Below are 20,719 nucleotides of genomic sequence, written 5' to 3'. Positions count from 1 at the left end.
AAGTCATAAACAGGTTATGACTACAGAGAAACTGTTGCTCTAGAAATATCAACATAATTCGTTCTAATGAAAATAAAACCATGTTCAAGTCCCAGGTGATGATTAGTATTCTGGACTTAACGGTTTTAGTGATTTTATTTATGGTATGTTTTTTATATCAAAGTTTTTATACCAGGCAGAAAAATTATATATAAGTATAGGTTAATTAGTTTGGAAACAATTCCCTCAAGAGTTGGATTTATAAAGATCAAAACTTGGCTGTACTTGTGTCAAGGTCTGTCATACAATAGACATAAGCTAGGAATAATTCTACACTTTACACAGACGTGACAGAAATGTGAGAAGACACTCTACACAGACGTGACAGAAATGTGAGAAGACGCTCTACACAGACGTGACAGAAATGTGAGAAGACGCTCTACACAGACGTGACAGAAATGTGAGAAGACGCTCTACACAGACGTGACAGAAATGTGAGAAAACACTCTACACAGACGTGACAGAAATGTGAGAAGACACTCTACACAGACGTGACAGAAATGTGAGAAGACGCTCTACACAGACGTGACAGAAATGTGTGAAGACGCTCTACACAGACGTGACAGAAATGTGAGAAGACGCTCTACACAGACGTGACAGAAATGTGAGAATACACTCTACACAGACGTGACAGAAATGTGAGAATACACTCTACACAGACGTGACAGAAATGTGAAGACAGCTCTACACAGACGTGACAGAAATGTGAGAATACACTCTACACAGACGTGACAGAAATGTGAGAAGACACTCTACACAGACGTGACAGAAATGTGAGAAGACACTACACAGACGTGACAGAAATGTGAGAAGACACTTTACACAGACGTGACAGAAATGTGAGAAGACACTTTACACAGACGTGACAGAAATGTGAGAAGACACTTTACACAGACGTGACAGAAATGTGAGAAGACACTTTACACAGACGTGACAGAAATGTGAGAAGACACTTTACACAGACGTGACAGAAATGTGAGAAGACACTTTACACAGACGTGACAGAAATGTGAGAAGACACTTTACACAGACGTGACAGAAATGTGAGAAGACACTTTACACAGACGTGACAGAAATGTGAGAAGACACTATACACAGACGTGACAGAAATGTGAGAAGACACTTTACACAGACGTGAGAGAAATGTGAGAAGACACTCTACACAGTCGTGACAGAAATGTGAGAAGACACTTTACACAGACGTGACAGAAATGTGAGAAGACACTTTACACAGTCGTGACAGAAATGTGAGAAGACACTTTACACAGACGTGACAGAAATGTGAGAAGACACTTTACACTGACGTGACAGAAATGTGAGAAGACACTCTACACAGACGTGACAGAAATGTGAGAAGACATTCTACACAGTCGCGACAGAAATGTGAGAAGATATGATACGATACATAATTATCACATTGACTGAAGGTGTTAATACGATACATAAATATCACATTGACTGAAGGTGTTAATACGATACATAAATATCACATTGACTGAAGGTGTTAATACGATACATAAATATCACATTGACTGAAGGTGTTAATGCGATACATAAATATCACATTGACTGAAGGTGTTAGTACGATACATAAATATCACATTGACTGAATGTGTTAATACGATATACAAATGAAGATGAACAAAAATAGATGACTCATTTTCTCATCTGTTGATAAACTTAGGTCATGTTCGGTACGTTAAAAGCCGAGGGAAAGAAATCATATTATTTGTTTAATAGTTGGACAATCTTCGGACTTTTAGTTTCTTGATTATCTAACTAAACGTTATGTATTTGATTGGAGATTCAACACTCCCCGCCAAAAAAAAAAATAAAGATAAGACAGTGCACGTGACATAAAAAATTTTCTTTAACGAACGCTTCTAAAATCAGTCATATAAATCTAGCCGAGAGCCTTAGCCAATAAGAGAGTAGAAGTGCCTTCCGGATGTATAAAAAATATTTTATGACGTATAAATGACAGGAAACATATAAACAGAGGTCAGAAAAGGTCAAATCCCACAGGGGTAAAAACATATGCGGGTGGTATGAAACTTATCAGTACACGTGGACCTTGACTACCCTGCGTTAACGTTGAATACACACCCATTTTCCCCTTCCATAGGTCCAAACCTATCGGTATTAAGAATCAGAAAAACAAATGGAATACAAACCTTGACAGACAAACGAAGAAACAACAAATATCAGTTTGTTTGTTTTAAATTCGCGCAAAGCTAAACGATGGCTATTTGCGCTAACCGTCCCTAATTTAACAGTATAAAATTAAAGGGAAGGCAGCTTGTCACCACGACCCACCGCCAACTCGTGGACTACTCTTTTTACCAACGAATAGTGATTATGACCGTTACATTATAAAGCCGAGCCCACGTACGACAGAGCGGCTATATTTATTCAGAATACAGACAAAGTTATTACGAACAGTAAGATATTACAATTTACAAAAGAGAAATAGAATCACTAATACGTTACATAAAAACATACCTTTGAAATACACATAAACAAAAACACGAACTAACAGATGTGTTAAGTGATTTGGTTTTCGATATAACACAAAGCTACCCAATCTTACTATTACTTTTTAACGCACTTAAGGCTTCAAAGTGCAACGTGTGGTTTTGTAGGAACGCGGTGCGAACCATGAACCCTCGGATATACAATTTACACTAAGTGACGGTGGGCCTAACAATTTAATATTCAGGATAAAGTTGTTTATATTCTCGTCTTATCAAATAAACACCTCTAACTGACAAATAACATCTACAATAGATAAATGTGTTGATGTGTTTAAGAACGAGACATTTCGGGCCTCGCTATAGTATATTAGCAAAGACAGGTGGGGGTAAAGGAGGCAACCTTGACCTCGATGGTTATGAGGCGCCGCGGGATACAACAGGATGAAATGTAAGAAGTTCTATAAGTAATGATATTCAGTAGCTATCAATCCAATCTGGCAGATGTTTTCTGAACCAGTGTTTGTTCGTACAACTCCACAGCTAACGAGTACCACTGCTTCGGTGTTTCTTCCAGTCGTTTGACTTAATGTTTATTAATCATTGAACGTATAATATAGGGTTCACTGTTTGGGTTTGTTGTGTTGAATTTCACGCACAGTTGTACCAGATATCTGCGCTTTCTGTTCCTAATTTTAAAGTGATTGTCTAAAGTCAACAACAACCATTGTCATCTACTAGGCTACTCTAGTCTCACCTAATGGTGGGAGTTGACCACAACTCTTATAACGACACACTAATGTTGTCAGATCTAAAGGTGGGAGTTGACCACAACTCTTATAACAACACACTAATGTTGTGAGATCTAATGGTGGGAGTTGACCACAACTCTTATAACGACACACTAATGTTGTGAGATCTAATGGTGGGAGTTGACCACAACTCTTATAACGACACACTAATGTTGTGAGATCTAATGGTGGGAGTTGACCACAACTCTTATAACGACACACTAATGTTATCAGATCTAATGATGGGAGTTGACAACAACTCTTATAGTGGTATTCCTTCATGTACAACGCGAGATTCTGTGGCAAGTAGATGCAAAACTGAAACTCTTGGACTTAAAAACTGAGATAGTTCACGTTTGTCTAAGATATGGATGCGTGATTTAAAGTTATGAAAAGTTCAGATAGAAAGTGTACCCTCATAACTTAAACACGAGAATCTATGTGTGAAGTAAGCACAGACCAAAATCACTGATACCACTGGTTTCATCCAGTCAAGATATCTGTTGGACTTCTCGCAAACCGCACTGATGAACAATTTTAAATAATATATCATATAGGTTTGGTTATCGTAGGATTTTTAGGTAAACTCACCTACAAACCACATTTCTTTTCTTCGCGTATAAAAGGACCGTCTGTCCGTGACACACAAATAATATTAAGATTTTGAAACAAAAATAGGTCAAAAAATTGCTTAGCTCTTTCGAAGATGACCTACTTTCACCATGCGGTCACTAAGTTGTCCTTAACAAGTCGTCCAGGTTCAGTTAATAATGCTTATATTCTTCTGTACAGGTAGACATTTTGTAGTTCTCTGAAATAAGTGTTAGCGGATGAATACACTTCTTGCAATACGTGATGTTAGCGAATGAATACACACACCTTGTAGACGCAGTTCCTTGTGCCCTATTGATTATTTATGGTTAATCACAAATATTCCTTAACTATTCAAAACGTGTAAAGGCGAATAGTGTTAGGTTGTAACAGTATTCTCTGGATAAATAAACATGAGACAAACAATAGAACTACTTCTCGCACAAACAGAGTAATGATCAGCTCTTTATAAAATGACGTTTATACTACTTGAAAAGTAAATGTAACAAAGGAAAGTGTTTAAATATATAAGCACGATAGTACGGAGACTTTCCGCCAGATGGAGAGACTAAGTGTTTATCTACATAGCTGGCCTTGAAGACTCTACATTCGCCAAGGGTAAAAAGCGTGTCAAACAACAGCTGAAGGGAATCATTCGGTTTTAAGAGGCCATCAGTGACAGCGTCGTCACATCTGCAGAACACTCGGTTTCATGTTTTAGTGCACTTGATCTATAAGTGTTCACTGGTTTTGCAGCACATGAAGGCTTCAAAGTGTAAAACCAGAACACCTATTGTACCTGAGTAATGAAACCCGGTATATTTAAATCACTCCAAGTATTAATTGTAAAACCTCAACTCTGACAAGTGAATGTGCGTTTGTGAAACTACTGCTATCTTATTTCGTTCTCACTGATCAGAAGGTTACGTGAATGTCTTATCCACCGTTACGCTATATTCCAGGGATGTTTGTTTTTAACTAATGTTCTCTGTTTCAGTGAACCATAATTTTATCTGTTAATTAAAACGTTGGTCTTTACAACAACTTCGACTGGTAAGAACAAGAACTTTTTTTTTTTTGGTGTAAGGAAAACACAGGCTCGTGGTTCTGTTTATTTTCTAACGCACAATTTCTTATAAACCCGGGACGTCTGCGGTAAATATGCTAGAAACAGGGGTTCGAGTTCTTTGGTGGACAGAGAGTCCGTTTTGTGGCTTAAAACAGATATCCTGAAGATCATTAAATAACAGTTATTTCATCGTAAAGAAACGTACCATACCAGAAAAATAACATATCTTGGAAACGGCGCAACATTTAGTGTAATTTTGCATCGAATAAACACAACGTTCTCCACGATTTAATCAAGAAGTGAGTGTATGGGTGAACTCAAGTTTCTTAACGTTGTATCATGAAAGTTTCAGTCACTGTGTAGCATGCGTACCACAGCGGATATAATATGTTGTAGCACGTGTACCTTCCAGGCTACAAGAGTTAAATAGAACGTATGCAGCACGGTAGACTGTAGCATGTGTAACATTTATTTAGACTAGAGCAATGTGTGGAATATATATTCAAAATTCTATCAACTTTAACTGACCGCTAGTTCGTAGAGTACAGACACTTTTGAAAATACAAGTAGCCAAGTTACACTTTGAACTGGTAAGATTAATTACTGAAAGTGGATGAACCATTTGTCTTCTTATAAACATAAATGTAACTCGACTTCCCCACTTTTTATTGTATATGTTTTCAACTTCACAGTAGGCGACAACTTTTTGTCAGAAGATAAACAAAACTTCCAAGTGGTGTCTAGTTAGAACTAATTAACACTTACGCACAAGACGTTAACAGAAGGAAACACTGACATAATGAAGAGTCTTCAGTCATCACATGTTGGATACTTTGTCCACACTAATTTATGTTTGTTCAACATAAGCAATGACAGCAAATACAAAAATTAGGTGTTGACAAAACACAGTCGAGGTTCAATATAACATATCTAATTCTCTGTTAGGTGTACCCTTTAATAAAACATGTATTTCCTTGTTATGTGTACCCTTTAATAAAACGTATCTAATTCCTTGTTATATGTACCCTTTAATAAAACACCTAATTTCTTGTTATGTGTACCCTTTAATAAAACGTATCTAATTCCTTGTTATATGTACCCTTTAATAAAACATCTAATTTCTTGTTATGTGTACCCTTTAATAAAACATCTAATTTCTTGTTACGTGTAACCTTCTCTGATTTTTTGTTACCTTCAATAAAAATCTATACCTTAGTATGTAAGTGTAACAACTCAATAAAACAGTCTTATATGATACAACTCTCAGTTTCTGTATGTAAATATTTACGTTCATATAAACAAGTAATTAATTACATTATACTTCTAATAACTTAGTCATCATTAAACCTCATAACCTGTTTGAGTTTAACCTCACAACCTCGTGGTCAGGACATACCGACATTAGTGTTACATGACGTGGATCAGACCACAGCACTGACAACCCTAAGTTATAAATACTAGTGTGGTCTTCCTACTAGGGACTTCAATAAAAACAAACACCCCTTCTGTCCTCTGCCATTCTGCCCGATGTGTTTGCCGTCTTCAGGTTGTTATATTTTCTTTTGTAAATGTCTGTTGCCTGGTTAAATACGATAAAATGCCAAATTCCTGTTCGACAAACCGACTTACAACCTTTCTGTCCTAGTGATCGACTTTGTAAAATGACCACATAACTGAACACCCGCTAGTTTATAAAGTGACCACATGACTAAACACCCGTTACTTAAATAAAGTGACCACATAACTGAACACCCGTTACTTTATAAAGTGACCACATAACTAACACTTGCTATTTCATGACAATAAAATATACACACCTCTTCTGTTAGTTCGTCTTCTATTATATTTTCAACTACCGGAAGTTCTTGAAGAATGCTGAACTTCCGGTCGTAAACACACCGATGAAGTTGTTTGTCTAGCATTCGGAAGTTCTCGTAGTTCCGTCGTATCATCCACGTCTTTTCATTGCTCGTGATCTCTACGTAAAACCATAACCGACTTACTTCGTTTTCTTTGTCTGGCGAGTCTGTCGATAGTGGCACCATCTTGTTATTGTTTGGTCGCTTGTCACATAGCCTTGCCTGTTTTCACAAATGAAGCTCTCAGCACAAATGTAAATAAGTCTCATACTGGAAGTAAAATAATAAAGTGCTAGCCCTAACTTCCTATCCTATATTAGTTCGCGTTGTTTAGGAACATATTTGTTTGTACAGTAACTCTTAATAAAGTTCTAGCCCTAACTTATCCTATATTAGTTCACGTTGTTTAGGAACATACTTGTTTGTACAGTAACTCTAAATAAAGTTCTAGCCCTAACTTATCCTATATTAGTTCACGTTGTTTAGGAACATACTTGTTTGTACAGTAACTCTTCCCACATTTTTGGGACTAGACAGACTCAGGGTTGTTTGGACTTGTCATTATCTATATGGCGTAGCCTAAATGGGATAAAACGCTCCTGAAGTCACCCAGGCATAATGGAATCCTGGATCAGGCTTTCAGGATCTCCGAATCCGAATCTTTGATCTAGAAGGTGCCATGTTTGAAACTGTGTTTATACCCCAACTTTAAAGTTAAATGCCACCCATGTTCAAATACTATGAACGATCGTCCGAAAAATAATTTTGTTCAGATACGTCCTCCGATAGCTACAGAAGCAATTGAGATGAATGATAAAGCTTCATCAGTAAAAAGGGCTATTGTGATTAATAAAGGGGAACTTTTAACCTCTCACCAAGGCTCATGCTAGTACTAATAATCATCCGAGTAACAACTATTGTGATTACAGGTGTGTACCTTGGGCCCAATACATATATGAAGGAACAAAACTAACATCACATGTTGCACACGATGTTTAAAGTATGTTATCATAGTAAAGTTAAACAATAATTAACTAACTGTAACACTAGTTCTTACTGAACACGTGCTAGTCACTACACGACACTTAACCCATTTTTAACTGTAACATTAGTTCCTACTCAATAACAAATAGTTCTTACTGTGATTTGTCCAATCTCTATGTTTTCATAGTGGAAGTGTGCGCACTGATCAAGTTTAGGGAAACGACTCACACCATCGGTGTTCCTAGAAGAAGACAGGTAAACTCGTATGATTATATCAGAAATGTCATGATTGTTAATGTCAGAATACGTCACTATTATTAATAATAAACCGACAAAGAAGCAGAAAAATGTAGTAGAACAAATCAAAGCTCAGTAAATTAAACTAAAATCGTAATGAGCAGAAAGAAATCGAGCTATCCTATGTAGATAAATGCATTTAGGCTTTAATTACTTCTCATACTTCGAGACATACGCTGGCTTTTATATAGGTTTCATAAGTGAGTTCTATATAGGTTAGATTTTGTAAACATATTCTACAAGTGTTAAACGTAATCAATAGTCAAAAAACGCCAAAGACCTTAAAATACTATGAACATACAGACTGGAATTAATAAAATATTTCAGATTATCCAGAAATCTGAATGAATAGAGTTGTATCTAAAATTTATCCAACTGAAAGGTCACTAACTGTGACCGTCATCATCTTCTAGTTTAGCATGAATAACATAAAGTGTAGTTGAGTGTAGACAGGTGATAACTGTGACTGTGGTCATTTTAGTATGAATAACAAAGTGTAGTTGAGTGTAGACAGATGATAACTATGACTGTGGTCAGTTTAGTATGAATAACAAAGTGTAATTGAGTGTAGACAGATGGCAACTGTGACTGTGGTCAGTTTAGTATGAATAACATAAAGTGTAGTTGAGTGTAGACAGGTGATAACTGTGACTGTGGTCAGTTTAATATAAGTAACATAAAGTGTAGTTGAATGTAGACATGTGATAAGTGTGACTGTCATCACCTTCTTGTTTAGTATGAATAACATAAAGTGTAGTTGAATGTAGACAGGTGATAAGTGTGACTGTCATCACCTTCTTATTTAGTATAAATAACATAAAGTGTAGTTGAATGTAGACAGGTGATAAGTGTGACCATCATTACCTTTTAGTTTAATATATTTAAGTTGATCTATGTTTGAAGACTGTACATAGTATTTTTTTCTAATTTATTAAGTATAAGATTTATATGCTAGTGTGTTTTGGTAATAACTGTAAATGAATATTGAATAGCTGACGTAGTATGATAATCAAAACGTGTTCCCTGTGTGATATTAACATGTACAAGTTGTTTTCTAGCACTATAAATACTGGTAGTGAGTATATAATTTGTGTAATTAACATATAACACATCATACTTCCTGCATAAAAATGATTCTACACAAGAAATACAAAACAGTTGTATGTCATGTTTAAACAACTCTGTTACAAGTAAAATTTTAACCAAAATAAATGTTTATTTATACTTAGAATGGCGAGTTGGCATTTGATTTCACATGGCCAAGGTTACCACACTGGACAGTGTACTAAACAATGTGACTGTATTTACAACACTGAACAGTGTACCAACCAATGTGACTATATTTACAACACTGAACAGTGTACCAAACAATGTGACTATATTTACAACACTGAACAGTGTACCAAACAATGTGACTATATTTACAACACTGAACAGTGGACCACACAATGTGACTATATTTACAACACTGAACAGTGGACCACACAATGTGACTATATTTACAACACTGAACAGTGTACCACACAATGTGACTATACTTACAACACTGAACAGTGTACCACACAATGTGACTATATTTACAACACTGAACAGTGTACCACACAATGTGACTATATTTACAACACTGAACAGTGTACCACACAATGTGACTATATTTACAACACTGAACAGTGTACCACACAATGTGACTATATTTACAACACTGAACAGTGTACCACACAATGTGACTATATTTACAACACTGAACAGTGTTGGTTAACTGTATACAACAAGAGTAAATATCTAGATGGTTAACTGTATATAACGCCCCTCAGTGGCTCAGTGGTATGTCTGCGGAGTCACAACGCTAAAACCCGGGTTTCGATACACGTGGTCGGCAGAGCACAGATAGCCCATTGCGTAGCTTTGTGCTCAATTTAAAACAACAACTGTACATAACAACAGTTAATATCTAGAAGCGTAACTGTATACAACAAGGGTAAATATCTAAAAGCTTAACTGTATACAACAAGAGTAAATATCTAAAAGCTTAACTGTATACAACAAGAGTAAATATCTTCATGGTTAACTGTATATAACAGTAAATATCTAGATGGTTAACTGTATACAACAACAGTAAATATCTAGATGGTTAACTGTATACAACAACAGATATCTAGATGGTTAACTGTACACTGTTAACCAAAGTACAGTTTGGTTAACTAGATGGTTAAATATCTAGTTAATATCTAGACGGTTAACTGTATACAACAACAGTAAATATCTAGATGGTTAACTGTATATAACGCCCCCCAGTGGCTCAGTGGTATGTCTGCAGAGTCACAACGCTAAAACCCGGGTTTCGATACACGTGGTCGGCAGAGCACAGATAGCCCATTGCATAGCTTTGTGCTCAATTGAAAACAACAACAACAACTGTATATAACAACAGTTAATATCTAGAAGCTTAACTGTATACAACAACAGTTAATATCTAGAAGCTTAACTGTATACAACAAGAGTAAATATCTAAAAGCTTAACTGTATACAACAAGAGTAAATATCTTCATGGTTAACTGTATATAACAAGAGTAAATATCTAGATGGTTAACTGTATACAACAACAGTAAATATCTGGATGGTTAACTGTATACAACAACAGTAAATATCTGATGCTTAACTGTACACAACAGTAAATATCTAGATGGTTAACTGTACACAACAACAGTAAATATCTAGACGGTTAACTGTATACAACAACAGTAAATATCTAGATGGCTAACTGTATACAACAAGAGTAAATATCTAGATGGCTAACTGTATACAACAAGAGTAAATATCTAGATGGCTAACTGTATACAACAAGAGTAAATATCTAGATGGCTAACTGTATACAACAAGAGTAAATATCTAGATGGCTAACTGTATACAACAAGAGTAAATATCTAGATGGTTAACTGTACACAACAAGAGTAAACATCTAGATGGTTAACTGTACACAACAAGAGTAAACATCTAAATGGTTAACTGTACACAACAAGAGTAAACATCTAAATGGTTAACTGTACACAACAAGAGTAAACATCTAGATGGTTAACTGTACACAACAAGAGTAAACATCTAGATGGTTAACTGTACACAACAAGAGTAAACATCTAGATGGTTAACTGTACACAACAAGAGTAAACATCTAGATGGTTAACTGTACACAACAAGAGTAAACATCTAGATGGTTAACTGTACACAACAACAGTAAACATCTAGATGGTTAGCTGTACACAACAACAGTAAATATCTAGATGGTTAACTGTATATAGCAACAGTTAATATCTAGATGGTTAACTGTATATAACAGTAAATATCTAGATGGTTAACTGTATACAACAAGAGTAAATATCTAGATGGTTAACTGTACATAACAACAGTAAATATCTAGATGGTTAACTGTACACAACAACAGTAAATATCTAGATGGTTAACTGTATACAACAACAGTAAATATCTAGATGGTTAACTGTATACAACAACAGTAAATATCTAGATGGTTAACTGTATACAACAACAGTAAATATCTAGATGGTTAACTGTATACAACAACAGTAAATATCTAGATGGTTAACTGTATATAACAACAGTTAATATCTAGAAGCTTAACTGTATATAACAGTAAATATCTAGATGGTTAACTGTATACAACAAGAGTAAATATCTAGATGGTTAACTGTATACAACAAGAGTAAATATCTAGATGGTTAACTGTACACAACAACAGTAAATATCTAGATGGTTAACTGTACACAACAACAGTAAATATCTTGATGGTTAACTGTATGTAACAGTAAATATCTAGATGGTTAATTAAACCTAACTCCACACGTAAAAAAATCTTCCATTATAGGTCATTAACAAAGCCCATCTAGGTTAATCAGTCTTGTTTGGTTTGTTCCAGCCCTCCAGAGAGTCTAAAGAAATGTCTACAGATTAAAAGTAATTATACGTTTCTTATGGTTACATCGTACATCATCTTTTGTTTTACCAAGAATAGTTCCTGTTTCTTGAAAGATGATTGTGGATGTTACACGACCAAATTTTATTCGACCCACTGACTGTTTTGAATATTTAATGGACATGAGTTGTACCATATATACTTCAAGCTGGTGATTGCACATTCGAAGGACGTTCGTTAAACAGGAAAGTCGTCCATTTTATTCTTCTTACAATCTTGTTACACGCGCAGACCTCACGAGCCACTCGCTGACCCGAGATATTATCTTTACTTATTGATATGAGAGACTTTGCATATATATATATAAAAATCAATCTTCCTGATGTCCACTAAAGGACTTTAAGTATACATAGCACAGTTGAACTGAAGTGTAGCTGAAGTAATACGGACATATTACACAGTATTTAGTTTAATATCTTCTGTGTATTAACGTATAAAATACAGAGCTGTCTACAAATGTAACAGTTAGTATAGAGATACAATAGAACACTGAATCATTAAGAATGTTTGTTTGTTTGTTTTAAATTTCGCGCAAAGCTACACGAGGGCTATCTGCGCTAGCCGTCCCCAATTTAGCAGTGTAAGACTACAGAGAAAGCAGGTAGTCATCAACACCCACTGCCAACTCTTGGGCTACTCTTTTACCAACGAATAGTGGGATTGACCATAACATTATAACGCCCCCACGACTGTAATGGCGAGCATGTTTGGTGTGAAGGGGATTTAAGCGCCTTAACCGGTTATCAGGGCCAAGAAGGGCTACATTAATAATAAGTTTGTTATATTTTAAAAACAGTCGACAACCCCAACATTCTCCTCGAAATACTTATTTTAGGTTTTAGATATGGATGGGGAAACCAGTGAAAGAACATATGTACTTAAGATGTTCCCTTTCCTAAGAATATTGAGAACTATCGTTATTGAACTTCATACGAAGCGACATCTATTTCGAAGATAAGAAAGAATCAGATCCATTCAAAGCGATAATAACGTTTCACTCAGCTCTGATTATTTCATCAAAAAAACTAACAAAAAGCCACCTAGTGGTCAAATAAGTGGTACTTTTATACCTCGTTCAAAATATTTGTAACCATTGAGAGAAGTAAACTAATAATTGACACAAAACTGTTGAATCACCTTGATGTAAATATAAAAACTAAGCCTAAACAAAACACACCTTGATGTAAATATAAAAACTAAGCCTAAACAAAACGCACCTTGATGTAAATATAAAAACTAAGCCTAAACAAAACACACCTTGATGTAAACATGAAAACTAAGCCTAAACAAAACATACCTTGATGTAAACATGAAAACTAAGCCTAAACAAAACACACCTTGATGTAAACATGAAAACTAAGCCTAAACAAAACACACCTTGATGTAAACATAAAAACTAAGCCTAAACAAAACAAAAGAGAAAATAAAAAATAATAAATATTTTTAAGTTACGAAATTTGTGTTTGAAAAGATAACATTTTAGAAAAATACTAAATAAAGATAGTACCACAAATATCAAGAAGAACAGAGATGTAGCGAACATTCATGGTGCCAGAACAGGAAAGACATCCCTATACTAGAACAACAGAGATGTAGCGAACGTTCATGTTACCAGAACAGGAAAGACATCACTATACTAGAACAACAGAGATGTAGCAAATGTTCGTGGTACCAGAACAGGAAACACATACCTATACCAGAACAACAGAGATGTAGCGAACGTTCATGGTACCAGAATAGGAAACACATCCCTATACCAGAACAACAGAGATGTAGCAAACGTTGATGGTGCCAGAACAGGAAAGACATCACTATACTAGAACAGCAGAGATGTAGTGAACGTTCATTATAAAATAGTGAATGAAATCATACGTAACAAACTAATGTTGAACACATTAACCACAACGTACTTTAAAACTTCCTCAAGCAATATTTATAATTAATAGTTCTTTTTTATATATACATCACATTTAAGTTTACACATTTCTTTACTGCTTAACATCAATGATATCAGAGAAACGAGGCTTAAGACAGAACTTCAGTAAATTAACACATAAGAGAAGTATACATTTTGAGACACGACACTGTTAGCAGAAGCCAAGTGTCATTAGTGCACGATTTAGTGTTGACTTACATTCTTACAACTTCGCACATCAAAATAAAAAGATAAAAAATACCTAATAAAAAAACATACCAACTAGTTCATTGAAAACAGATATTTAAAAATAAACAGGTTTACCCTAAAGGCATTGGTAATATCTGGTAACAGTCCCGTTCTACGTTAGACTATGTTCAACTGGTTACACCAAATAATTTCTAAACTCCAGTTTCTTGTAGGCTGAAACACGTACTTGCATTCTTTATTTTCTACGCGTAACGAGTCATTATGTGGAGCTAATTACAGACGACAGCGCCACCGTAACACAACTTGTTGATTTGTGACGTTATTAGGGCGTTTTAACGTTTACGATAATAAAACAGTGATTAAAACTCTTGAATTATATTTACTAGAAAGAAAACACCAGTGTCTTTATTTAATCCTAATAAATAGGTTAGAAGTCAAATTTTCATAATCTTACAACTGTCGTATTAAATAAAACCCTGAATACCTCTGTAATCTCATTGTCTTATTAAAACAAACCTTGGATCTCTCTTCAATCTTACAACATAATCTTATTACAATTTATTTCTTTGAAATGTAAAACAGAAATAACAGTTCCAAGCTTCTATAACGAGTTGAAGTTTGTTTACTCTATATGGTGAATCTTCTAACCTGCACAGGACAGAACCGCAAATTTACCTTTTAAGATGCTTAATTCTCGACCTTGACGGTAGAGGGCTACTTCCCACAATCTTCAAATTTTCCATGGTGTCAGACACAGAGCACATTCCACCCTGAAGATAAAAATGATGGTTTTGCTTTAAAACACATTTATATACAACAAACAAAAATATACAGCAAAGGATAAATTGAGTTTTTCCTTAAAAAAACAAATTATATCTTTATAAGCCTAAACTTAAACGAAATCTCTTATTTCAAAAACAAAAATATATCAGTTCGAACAGAGCGAAATTGTAGGTTCTTTAAAGAAATCTGTATAGATTAAAGAAACAAAGAGGTTCACTGAACCTGTGGTATCGATATTTTGGGGGGAGGGAGAAACAAGGTAAATTATTTATTTAATGGTTGACAATCTATATTCATGGAAAAAAACAGTTTTACCTTGTTCATTACAGTGTGGTGTGAACATAATCGTGATTAAACACTTATATACATTCTTACCGTGTTATAATATAAGGATGATACAAGCGCCATCTCTACCATCTTGTTTACATTGTTTCTTTTTAATGGCTGATATTAACTGTCCATATATTTACTTCCTTTTGTGAAAAGTTTTTTCTATTCTTGTTCTATTTAATACAGTGTTACAATAGACACAATAAGGCTGTATTTATAACCAAGTTCTAAACACAGTCAGGTTCAAACTGTAATATTTATTGTTTATCTACTATATTGATGATGTCGAGAAAACCCACTTGTAGTGAAATATATATGTAAGAACGGCTCGTTTCAGTTGAGAAAATTTTTTTACGTAGAGGAGCGAACAACGTTTCGACCTTCTTCGTCAGCCTTTTTATGCTCTGATATTTACAGATATTACGAGAACTTGTTATTCAGTAACTACATAGATATTGTTACAGAAGGAAACACGGTATAATATTGTAAAGTTCTGATAACCTATTGAGAAGATATTTAAAACATCATTTGGATGAACAATCCGAACCACCCCTACATATGTAGTGCTACCGTCTGACTGATATACATTAATTACAATAGAATACAGAAGCGCCTGGAAGCTAAAACAATATATTTCAAAATATATACCTGTAACAGAATATTATCCCAATGTGTGTATCTCAACAGAATACACAGTAATAACAGGGAACAAAAGCAATATACATAATCACACACATATACTACGAAACCGTCACTATATTTAAACACCTACGATGTGACTGCATAACAAACATTTTACACAAATAGAAACTCACAACTCCTGGAGAATATTATTAGATAAGTGTAACACAACCTGTGATGGAGGTATTACTGGTATCACTTTTACAGTATTACTAGATAAGTGTTACACAACCTGTGATGGAGGTGTTATTGGTATCACTTCTACAGTATTATTAGATAAGTGTAACACAACCTATGATGGAGGTGTTACTGGTATCACTTCTACAGTATTATTAGATAAGTGTAACACAACCTATGATGGAGGTGTTACTGGTATCACTTCTACAGTATTATTAGATAAGTGTAACACAACCTATGATGGAGGTGTTACTGGTATCACTTCTACAGTATTATGAGATAAATGTAACACAACCTATGATGGAGGTGTTACTGGTATCACTTCTACAGTATTATCAGTTAACAACTGTAACACAACCTGTGATGGAAATGTTATTTGTATCACTTCTACAGTATTATTAGTTAACAACTGTAACACAATCTATGAGGGAGGTGTTATTGGTATCACTTCTACAATATTATTAGATAAGTGTAACACAACCTATGATGGAGGTGTTACTGGTATCACTTCTACAGTATTATTAGATAAGTGTAACACAACCTATGATGGAGGTGTTACTGGTATCACTTCTACAGTATTATTAGTTAACAACTGTAACACAACCTGTGATGGAAATGTTATTTGTATCACTTCTACAGTATTATTAGTTAACAACTGTAACACAATCTATGAAAGAGGTGTTATTGGTATCACTTCTACAATATTATTAGATAAGTGTAACACAACCTATGATGGAGATGTTATTGGTATCACTTCTACAGTATTATTAGTTAACAACTGTAACACAGCCTATAATGGAGGTGTTATTGGTATCACTTCTACAGTATTATTAGATAAGTGTAACACAACCTATGATGGAGGTGTTACTGGTATCACTTCTACAGTATTATTAGATAAGTGTAACACAACCTATGATGGAGGTGTTACTGGTATCACTTCTACAGTATTATTAGATAAGTGTAACACAACCTATGATGGAGGTGTTACTGGTATCACTTCTACAGTATTATTAAATAAGTGTAACACAACCTATGATGGAGGTGTTACTGGTATCACTTCTACAGTATTATTAGTTAACAACTGTAACACAACCTGTGATGGAAATGTTATTTGTATCACTTCTACAGTATAATTAGTTAACAACTGTAACACAACCTGTGATAGAGGAGTTATTGGTATCACTTCTACAGTGTTATTAGTTAACAACTGTAACACAACCTATGATGGAGGTGTTATTGGTATCACTTCTACAGTATTATTAGATAAGTGTAACACAACCTATGATGGAGGTGTTATTGGTATCACTTCTACAGTATTATTAGATAAGTGTAACACAACCTATGATGGAGGTGTTACTGGTATCACTTCTACAGTATTATTAGATAAGTGTAACACAACCTATGATGGAGGTGTTACTGGTATCACTTCTACAGTATTATTAGATAAGTGTAACACAACCTATGATGGAGGTGTTACTGGTATCACTTCTACAGTATTATTAGATAAGTGTAACACAACCTATGATGGAGGTGTTACTGGTATCACTTCTACAGTATTATTAGTTAACAACTGTAACACAACCTGTGATGGAAATGTTATTTGTATCACTTCTACAGTATTATTAGTTAACAACTGTAACACAACCTGTGATGGAAATGTTATTTGTATCACTTCTACAGTATTATTAGTAAACAACTGTAACACAACCTGTGATGGAAATGTTATTTGTATCACTTCTACAGTATTATTAGTTAACAACTGTAACACAACCTGTGATGGAAATGTTATTTGTATCACTTCTACAGTATTATTAGTTAACAATTGTAACACAACCTATGAGGGAGATGTTATTGGTATCACTTCTACAGTATTATTAGATAAGTTTAACACAACCTGTGATGGAAATGTTATTTGTATCACTTCTACAGTATTATTAGTTAACAACTGTAACACAACCTGTGATGGAAATGTTATTTGTATCACTTCTACAGTATTATTAGTTAACAATTGTAACACAACCTATGAGGGAGGTGTTATTGGTATCACTTCTACAGTATTATTAGATAAGTTTAACACAACCTGTGATAGAGGAGTTATTTGTATCACTTCTACAGTGTTATTAGTTAACAACTGTAACACAACCTATGATGGAGGTGTTATTGGTATCACTTCTACAGTATTATTAGATAAGTGTAACACAACCTATGATGGAGGTGTTACTGGTATCACTTCTACAGTATTATTAGATAAGTGTAACACAACCTATGATGGAGGTGTTACTGGTATCACTTCTACAGTATTATTAGTTAACAACTGTAACACAACCTATGAGGGAGGTGTTATTGGTATCACTTCTACAGTATTATTAGATAAGTTTAACACAACCTGTGATAGAGGAGTTACTGGTATCACTTCTACAGTGTTATTAGTTAACAACTGTAACACAACTTGTGATAGAGATGTTATTTGTATCACTTCTACAGTGTTATTAGTTAAAAACTTTAACACAACCTGTGATGGAGGTGTTATTTGTATCACTTCTACAGTATTATCAGTTTACAACTTTAACACAACCTGTGATGGAGATGTTATTTGTATCACTTCTACAGTGTTATTAGTTAACAACTATAACACAACCTGTGATAGAGGTGTTATTTGTATCACTTCTACAGTTTTATTAGTTAACAACTGTAACACAACCTGTGACAGAGATGTTATTTGTATCACTTCTACAGTGTTATTAGTTAACAACTGTAACACAACCTGTGATAAAGATGTTATTTGTATCACTTCAACAGTATTATTATTTAAGAACTGTAACACAAACTGTAATATGTGTTATTTGTATAACTCCACAGTATTATTAGTGAACAACTGTAACACAAACTGTGATAGAAGTGCCATTTACATAACTTCCGGGTTACTCTGTAGACGCGGTACGAAGCTGTGTTTTGACCCTAATCTTTCGTATAATCTTGCAACTGTCTCGGGTCAGTAGTCACGATGTTTACTGATGGTACGCTTGGCCGCACATAACCCTTACAATGGTTCGTTTCGTTCGTGTTCTTTCAAACACCTGCCACTGCATAAGACTACATGTTCAACGTGCACATCAACACGAGAGGTTAATAAATAATAAGTTCCACCACATAATACAATATTCTCATCCTCATAAAAACCCGAAAGGATATCTCACACATCAGGAGATAGCTCACAAACTTGTCATGGTAACCACATTACTTCTACGTCATAAGTTATAAGTAAGTTACCATAAAACACAAAAATCTCATTATTTTTTTTATTGGTCGCATATGACAAAATTTCTCCAGTCTCCTTAAAACTGGTAATATCTTCAGGACAGCTTTTAATTAAAAACAACAAACTAGTGATGTTTGTCACAAACAGTTTTATAGCAACGGATGAGACGTTGTTCATAATAACATAGACCCCTATAAACCGTCAATAACAGTCAACATAGACCCCTATAAACTGTCAATATGAGTCAACATAGACCCCTATAAACCGTCAATAACAGTCAACATAGACACCTATAAACCGTCAAGAACAATCAACATAGACACCTATGAACCGTCAATAACAGTTAACATAGACACCTATGAACCGTCAATAACAGTTAACATAGACCCCTATAAACCGTCAATAACAGTCAACATAGACCCCTATAAACTGTCAATAAGAGTCAACATAGACCCCTATAAACTGTCAATAAGAGTCAACATAGGCCCCTATAAACTGTCAATAAGAGTCAACATAGACCCCTATAAACCGTCAATATGAGTCAACATAGACTCCTATAAACCGTCAATAACAGTCAACATAGACTCCTATAAAGCGTCAATAAGAGTCAACATATAATATCAGTCAATGATAGAAGAGAGGTGCTACGTTAATAACAGTCAGCATAGACTCCTATAAACCATCAATAACAGTCAACACAGACTCCTATAAACCGTCAATAACAGTCAACATAAACTCCCATAAAGCGTCAATAACAGTCAACATATAATATCAGTCAGTGATAGAAGAGAGGTGCTACATAGAACAGGAAGAAAACAGAATTAATAAAATCAAACTTTGTTGGTTTGACCAGTACTGTTTCCACAACAACCATTAACATTTAACACGTTAAACAAACTTTGTTGGTTTGACCTGTACTGTTTCCACAACAACCATTAACATTTAACACGTTAAACAAACTTTGTTGGTTTGAGCCGTACTGTTTCCACAACAACCATTAACATTCAACACGTTAAACAAACTTTGTTGGTTTGACCTGTACTGTTTCCACAACAACCATTAACATTTAACACGTTAAACAAACTTTGTTGATTTGACGAGTACTGTTTCCACAACAACCATTAACATTTAACACGTTAAACAAACTTAGTTGGTTTGACCTGTACTCTTTCCACAACAACCATTAACATTTAACACGTTAAACAAACTTTGTTGGTTTGACCCGTGCTGTTTCCACAACAACCATTAACATTTAACACGTTAAACAAACTTTGTTGG

At 34.7% G+C, this 20,719-nt stretch overlaps 1 protein-coding gene across 1 annotated transcript in view; it reads right to left on the bottom strand.

Annotated features, from left to right (window-relative positions):
* Positions 1 to 4,895: 4,895 nt before the first annotated feature.
* Positions 4,896 to 20,719, bottom strand: part of LOC143257439 (rho GTPase-activating protein 32-like) — a 28,768-nt gene continuing 12,944 nt past the window's right edge. Inside the window, exons 3-5 of the mRNA XM_076516134.1 lie at positions 14,887 to 14,981; positions 7,961 to 8,045; positions 4,896 to 7,042 (exon numbers count right to left, since the gene is read on the bottom strand). Of these exons, the coding sequence (XP_076372249.1) occupies positions 6,722 to 7,042; positions 7,961 to 8,045; positions 14,887 to 14,981 (501 nt within the window). The 3' untranslated portion in view covers positions 4,896 to 6,721. The remainder of the gene's footprint in view (positions 7,043 to 7,960; positions 8,046 to 14,886; positions 14,982 to 20,719) is intronic.

Source organism: Tachypleus tridentatus, chromosome 1 (genome assembly GCF_004210375.1).
Source record: "Tachypleus tridentatus isolate NWPU-2018 chromosome 1, ASM421037v1, whole genome shotgun sequence".
Classification (NCBI taxonomy): Eukaryota; Metazoa; Arthropoda; class Merostomata; order Xiphosura; family Limulidae; genus Tachypleus; species Tachypleus tridentatus.
The sequence above is the reverse complement of the archived record's forward strand: the minus strand, read 5'-3'. Positions and strand labels throughout refer to the sequence as shown.